At 43.0% G+C, this 7,662-nt stretch overlaps 1 protein-coding gene across 3 annotated transcripts in view; it reads right to left on the bottom strand.

The window, feature by feature from the left end:
* PAIP1 (poly(A) binding protein interacting protein 1) overlaps positions 1-7,382 on the bottom strand; it is a 33,714-nt gene extending 26,332 nt beyond the window's left edge. The window contains exons 1-2 of one of the 3 annotated variants that reach the window (XM_012740396.3): positions 7,037-7,382; positions 5,536-5,705 (exon numbers count right to left, since the gene is read on the bottom strand). In XM_012740396.3, coding sequence (XP_012595850.2) covers positions 5,536-5,634 — 99 coding nt within the window. In that variant the 5' untranslated portion in view covers positions 5,635-5,705; positions 7,037-7,382. Of the gene's footprint in view, positions 1-5,535; positions 5,706-6,284; positions 6,787-7,036 lie in introns of those variants that run through there. The other 2 variants (XM_012740394.3, XM_012740395.3) reach the window with 2 other exon arrangements.
* Positions 7,383-7,662: the final 280 nt, after the last annotated feature.

Here is a 7,662-nt window from a genome sequence, read left to right on the forward strand (position 1 = left end):
CCAGACATCAAACTATACAACAAGGCTATAATCATTAAAACAGCTTGGGACTGCCACAAGAACAGGGACATTGACCAGTGGAGCAGAACCAAGAACCCAGATATAAAACCATCCTCATATAGCCAACTAATCTTCAACAAAGCAGACAAAAACATACACTGGGGAAAAGAATCCTTATTCAATAAATGGTGCTGGGAAAACTGGACACCCACATGTACAAGACTGAAACAAGACCCACACCTTTCACCTCTCACAAAAATCAACTCACACTGGGTAAAAGACTTGAACATTAAGGGTGAAGCTATTAGAATTCTAGAGGAAAATGTTGGAAATATTCTTCTAGACATTGGCCTAAGCAAAGAATTTATGAAGAAGACCCCAAAGGCAATCACAGCAGCAACAAAAATAAATAAATGGGACCTGATCAAATTTAAAAGCTTCTGCACAGCCAAAGAACTGTCAAGAGGGCAAACAGACAACCCACAGAATGGGAGAAAATTTTCGCAAGCTACACATTCGATAAAGGGCTGATAACTAGAATCTATTCAGAACTCAGGAAAATCTGCAAGAAAAAAAATCAAACAACCCTATCAAAAAATGGGCAAAGGACATGAACAGAAACTTCTCAAAAGATGACAGAATGGCCAACAAACATATGAAAAAATGCTCAACACCTCTAATCATCAGGGAAATGCAAATCAAAACCAAAATGAGATATCATTTAACTCTGGTGAGAATGGCCTCTATCAAAAAGTTCCCAAACAATAAATGTTGGCATGGATGCGGAGAGATACGAACACTCCTATACTGCTGGTGGAACTGCAAACTAGTGCAACCTCTGTGGAAGGCAATATGGAGATACCTTAAAGTGACACAAGTAGATCTACCATTTGATATAGCAATTCCACTACTGGGCATCTATCCAAAAGATCAAAAGTTACTGTATGAAAAAGACACCTACACTCGAATGTTTATAGCAGCACAATTCACAATTGCAAAGTTGTGGAAACAACCCAAGTGCCCATCAATTCATGAGTGGATTAATAAAATGTGGTAGATGTATACCATGGAGTACTATTCAGCTTTAAGAAACAATGGTGATATAGCACCTCTTGTATTTTCCTGGCTAGAGCTGGAACCCATTCTACTAAGTGAAGTATCTCAAGAATGGAAAAACCAGCACCACATGTACTTACCAGCAAATTGGTATTAACGGATCAACACCTCAGTGGACATATAGGAATAACATTTATCAGATGTCGGGCAGGTGGGAGGGGGGAGGAGGGGATGGGTATATACTAACACAATGAGTGAGATGTGCAATCTTTGGGGAATGGTCACGCTTGAAGCTCTGACCTGATGGAGGAGGAGGGCATGGGCAATATATGTTACATAAACACTTATACCCCCATAATATGCTAAAATAAAAAAAAATAATACAATAAAATAAAATGCATACAGATTGGGAAAAAAAAATCTGGTACAGATTTCTTCAGTCTTCAATGTGGGGTCAAATGGTTCCCAAACCGAGGAATATTTAAGCTTTATTTTTCTTTGAATTCTGTATGAGATTAGTAGGAACATCAATTAGAAAATGCACTTTTCAGGGTAGATACTTTGTATACACTGTCAAGAGATGATAATCTAATCCAAAACAGTGGGAATAAAAGGAGACTGATCACTTAGATGGTGGAATAGTCAAGACTAGTTAGTTGGACTCAACTTAGGGTAAGGGTGTGAAGAAGAGAGGTAAGTCAATAATACATCAAGTTCTTTCTAATTAGCTACTTAAGCTAAGAAGAGATTTACGAAAGATAAATTCTTGTACGTGCATACATTTTATACTAGCACTTGAACAAAAGATCCTCAAGAAGTGTCAAACAAATGGAAACACAAGTTTGGAGTTCAGAGGAAAAAATAAATGTCAGGGTTACCAGCATATAGGAAAGTGATGGTCAGTTTCCAGGCAATAGGCAGAATTAGCAAAGGAGGTAATAAAATGGAAAAAAAAGAGAGTCTCAAGGAGAGCTGTGAAGGGAGAAGGAATGATGTGCTGGAGTACTACCATAGAAGCCAAATGAAGAGGTGAGAGGTGCTCATAATATCAAATGCTACAGAATAAATATGTATATTGAAATCTGGAAGAGAATGACGGTCGCGGAGTCTTGGGAGGGAAAGAGATTACGCAGAGAAAAGAATTAGAATATTAGAATTTTTTTTTTTTTTTTTTTTTGGAATATTAGAATCTTAAATGCTTAGTTCTTATAAAACAAGAAGAGGTTTTGACAGACTAACAAGGTATCCCTGGCACTCAGCATAGGACCTGGCACATCAGGACTTCTAAACTGAATAGATCATACTGTTTTTACAGTATTAGGATGAAGGTTAAGAGGATGATAGATTTAAAAATTGGAAAAACACCAGTAACTGTTGTAAAAATAATATTAATATAGTTGGGGGATCAGATTGTGGAGGTATGAATAATAAGTGAGAAGTAAAGTAATGGAGAATGTTAGTACTAAATGGAAGAAAAACTGAGCAGTAACTTGAAAGGGTAGGTTCTTAGAAAAAAAGTTTTTAAAAATGGGGTCGGGGGGACTTTCTCTTAATCAATGTTTTATGAATTCCTATGTGAATTTTTTTTAGTTCTGGTAAGTGGACTGTGATTAAACATACAAGGTGTAATGGTTTGTCTGAGAAGTAGCAACAACCAGGAATAGATGGATATAGCAACTCACTGGTAAGAAGGCATGAAAAGTAGGAAATTTTGTTAGTAGGATTAGAAGGACCAGAGATAAAAGGTCTTGGGGCTTTGAATAAGTAACCACAGAAAAAGACTACCATAAAGGCTGGGAGAAAGAATGCATTCTTAAGAGCAGACCTAGCTCATGGATCCCAGGCAATAGATTTTCATGTGTTGAACAAAAGCAGACTCAAGAAACTTGTGGAAGCTGAGCCAGGACACTGCCAGAATAGAGACTCCATGAAAACAAATTTTTGTCCATTTTGTTTGCTGCTGGCTGTATCCCCAGTGCTTGATTCATAAGTGTTCAAGTATTTGTTGAATTAGTGAATGTAGCTAACTTTGGATTACGGTTACTATAATGAAAAGTCTGCCTCACAACAAGATCTTAAGAGTAGGGGGAAAATTAAGGATGCTGTTCTCCAAGTAGGTTGAGAAAAACCTTAGCCTTGACAGAGGGTAAATACTAAACAAGTAAGGCTTGAGATCATTCCAGAGCAGGGGTAGCAAGCCTGAATGCCTATAGAATCCAGGTGGGTTACAAATGAATGAAGTAATAAGCCAAGGAGCAACTTAGAACTCACACACTCCATCTAAAGGGACTGCCTCTTCTCAGCTTCAGCCAATTTTTGCTCTATTAAAATACCAGTCCACTATGACCAGATCTTATGACTTAAAGAAACCAGAAAAGACCTAACAAGATTTCAGTATTGGTAATTAATTAAAACAACTTTAAAAAACCCACACAGGGCCAAAGATGACACACCTGCAGGCCTCACAAGCTTCCTAGCCATAATCTGGTCTGGTGAATTGAGCGTAGGAGGAACTGATCTACCAGATGATAGTAAAGAATGCCTGAAAGATGACAGTGGCTCAAAATAAGGTGACTAACATGACTTAACACACTGCTCTATATCCCAGGAGTCACTTGAATTACACAAAAATAGCTGATACAGGATTGCAAAAAGAACTATCGTATCCATCAAAAATAGCCCAATAGGGAGGAAAACAAATGGAAAACTGTGGCTGCTAGAAGGCAAGCATCCTCAACAGTTTATTCAACTACTAAAAGCTTTCCATTGGTTCTTTTCCTCTCTGAGCTCAACACAATCTTCTGGCAAGAACCCAAGATGCTTTCATTTCTATTTTACAATAGATGGCCCTTTTCAATCCAAATTAACTGCTCTTCCTGCTATGCTTATACCTGTCCTTTTCCAATCCAAAAGCTTTATATTCTATAGTCTAAGATGTGGGGAGTATCTAAAACATGGAATATAGCTTTTCCATACTTTTACTATCCAATATGGAAGGTGAGCCAAAAAAAGGTAACCAAAGGTGTGCCATGATCCGTTATAAGGGAAATACAAACTAAAACCACAACCAGATATCATATACCCACCAGAAAGGATAACCTTAAGCAAAAAAATACCAACTCCTGGCCAGGAAGCAGAATTGCTCAGAGTGCTCAGAGTGTATAGTGGAATAATCTCTTTGGAAAACTACTTGGCAAACCTCTACTAAAGTTGGCTACTCTATGTCCCAGAAATTCTACTCCTTGTTATATACCAAACAGAAATAAAAGCACATATCCACGAAGTCATAGACAGGAACAGCAGTTTTATTCAAAATAGCCTTAAAGTAGAAGCTACCCAATGTTCAAATGGGACTGTGATATATGCAATGGGATGCTATGAGAATAAATCACCTTTAATTACATGCTACAACACCGATTAATTTTGTGGTCGAGTGAAAGTGAGAAAGGATATATTCTGTTTGAGAATAAACTAAGAACATAGCCAAAACTATTGTTAAGTCAAAACAGTGGTTCCCTGTGGACATAAGTAATGATTAGAAGGGAGCAAAGGGGGCTTTAGGGATACTGATGATGTTCCATTTCTTGACTGGAATGCTAGTTACCTGAGTGTTCTCTTTGTGAACCTTTCAGCTAACCCTCATGTACACCAATCCATGCTATAGTTCAATTAAAGATAGAAAAGATGGGACTTATGCTAAAGTATTATCATTTCTTCAACCTAGAATGGTTACTTCCCACTTATCTGCAATTAATCCTTATGCATTTACTCATCTGAGTTTAGCCAGCACAACAAATTCTTTTCTACATATTCCAACTGTGCTTTCTGCTATTTAAGAAAAATGTGACCAATTTTTAGTTATATAATTGACAAAGATGAATCTGAAAGTTCAGAAGTTCTTTACACTTACATAAAACACTTTATCAAAATCTCTCACAATGTTTCTGCATATAATAGATAATTAGCATGAAAAATATTTCTACTTTAACATAATGGAATAACAGTCACTAGAAACAAGAGCCCGGATGTGCACTTCTCGGCATTCAAACAGCTACCTCATAATTAGTTTACAGCAAAATCACTGTTTTATTGTTATCTTACTAAAAATCAAATTAAAAATCAACTTTGCCTGGCCACTATTCTATAGGTTGTCCATAGTCTGGGAACAGATTTTAGTTTTATAAATTGAAGATATCCTCGACTACATCAGGTTTATCAGCCTATAGATACTCTATAGATGGTGGGAATAACAGCACTGAACAAAATAGACAAGAATTTCTACTTTCAAGCCTACATTCTGATACTGTGAATATAACTACAAAATATGTTTCTGAATCAGCTTTGTTTCCTAATGAGTTCAGTGAATCCATAATGTTTTACGTGTATTAAAGAAAGCACCAACAAAACTGATTAATGAAGCAATAACCACGTTAGGCCAATAGTCTTAAACCCAGAGTTGTAGGAAAAAGATGTACTTACTGTATAATTAGAAGAATATCCTGATGGGTAAAATTCGGGGGCATTCACAGACAGCTTAGACATCAATACAGGAGCTACAACCACCTGGGGTTTAGCCATTGCTGACTCCGAGTTCTGCTGTGGGATTTTATCCTGTGAACTAGATGGAGCTCTCAGGGGCCTCGTTTGCTCTGCAAAAGAAAAAAAAAGCGGTGTCAGTTGCATTCATTTTTTTGTATAGCAACTTGCTATATGCTGAAAAACCATCTGAGAAACGCTGGTTTTTAAGAGTTAAATAGGAACCATCGCGAAATTAAAGTGTCGCCAGGAAACATAAAGAGAACCTGTAAAAAGGAACAATAGACTTGCTTTAGCTCATTTATGAACATACCTGCCTCTCAAATGAGCGCTTGAGAGCTTTTGTCCCTCTCTCTATTTAAGGAGTCGGTGAAAAAGAGGTGGTTGCTCACCTAAAGAAGTCTCGCTTTAGAGGGCTGCGGAGGGGAAGGCGATTTTACTTCCTCCCCGGACAGCAGAACTCCGAGACCACGCACCCGGCCCCTCCCCCAGCCGGGGCGCACAAAGGATTCCAGCAGCCACCTTCCAAACCCGGTTCCAGGCCCGTCCCTACCCTGTAACACGCGGGTCCCTCGGGGACCGCTTTCGGGGAACCGGGGGTGAGGAGACAGCGCGCCGGGCCGCGGCACGCGCGGAGGGCCGTGGGAAAGCGTTGGCCCAGGAGGACAGGGTCCCCTAGAGCTGCTCCGTACCTGGGAGCGCCCCGGGCCGGGAAGGCCGCTGGGGGCTGGCGGGGAGCTCGCACTGGGCCCCTGGCGGCGGGGCCGTCCTGGGCTGGCGCAGCGGCGGCGGCTGCAGGAAGCCCGGGGCTTTGGGCTGTGGCGGCGGCTGGTGCCGCGCCCGCTCAGCAGGCCCCGCTCCGTTCGGGAAACCGCCGCCCTCAGGCCCGCCCCCTCCGCGGCCCAGGCCCCGGCTCCGGCCCCGACCAGCACCTGGGGCCCGATCGAAACCGTCCGACATGCTCCTCCTCCGCCTCCTCCTCCTCCAGGGGCCGCTGCAGCTGCGCTCGGGATAGGACGCGGAGGTAAGGCGCCGCGGGCCGGCTCTAACCGCTGCGCCTCACTCGGGCCTCATGGAGGAGGAGGGTGGCGGGCCCCGGCTCGGCTGCTCGGTGCTTCAGGCGGAGCGGACGGCAGCCTGAGCACCCGCCGCTGCCGAGCGCCCGCCTCCCACGGCTACCCTCCGCTTTCCGATTCTCCCTTAAAACCCGGCTCCCCGCCTTCGGTGCGGCAGGGCGAAGGCGGGTCACAGCGGCCCCCCGCGGCCCGGAGGCCCCGGGCGCGCCCGCCGCGGTTCGGCCGGTTTGTGGCTGGCGGGCCTCTGCAGCCTCACAGGCCGCCGACGAACGGCGTCTCGGCCACAGGGCGGCCCTGCCCTCAGCGGGGTTTGGGCAGGGGCTTCTGGGCTCCCGGGGCCAGGCTGGGGGGATGACGGAGATGCTTACCCCAGGTGAGCCCGACCTACTCGATGGTTCTCAGGAGAGAAGTGCGAGACTGACGGTTGATGCCAGGAAAATAAAAATACGGGGGGAGGGGGCGTGGACCCTGCGCGGCGGATCGCGGACGCACACCTCCGTGGGCGCCCAGGTGCGTTCAATGACCCGGCGCCGGCGCGCGGAATGGTGCGGAAGGGGACCCTGGAAGAAGCTCTGCCACCTGCTCCGTTAGCGGCAGGGGAAGGGACTAGAAACAGAATCAAAATACTTCGCTCCCCCACCTTTCAATTCACACCATGTATTTATCACAGTAGATCACGCCTACGTTTCCCAAGTTTCAATCTCTTCCCTTCCAGAAATTTTAAGAAAACGCACTTTCAATACAGCTCTCCCCACTTTTTCATCTTCTACCAGTGCTGTCCAATAAAAATATAATGCGGGGTTGCAAATGCAAGTCACTTACGTAATTATAAATTTGATAGAAGGCCACATTGAGTAAAAGGTGGAATTAATTTTAACATTTTATTTAACCCAGTATGTTCAAAGTGATATCATTTTAATATGTAATGTAAAAATAGTAAGGAAATATTTTCTTTTTTATACTAGTTGAAAGCCAGTGCATATTTTACACTATG

This window comes from Microcebus murinus, chromosome 11 (assembly GCF_040939455.1).
Source record: "Microcebus murinus isolate Inina chromosome 11, M.murinus_Inina_mat1.0, whole genome shotgun sequence".
In the NCBI taxonomy this organism is placed as follows: Eukaryota; Metazoa; Chordata; class Mammalia; order Primates; family Cheirogaleidae; genus Microcebus; species Microcebus murinus.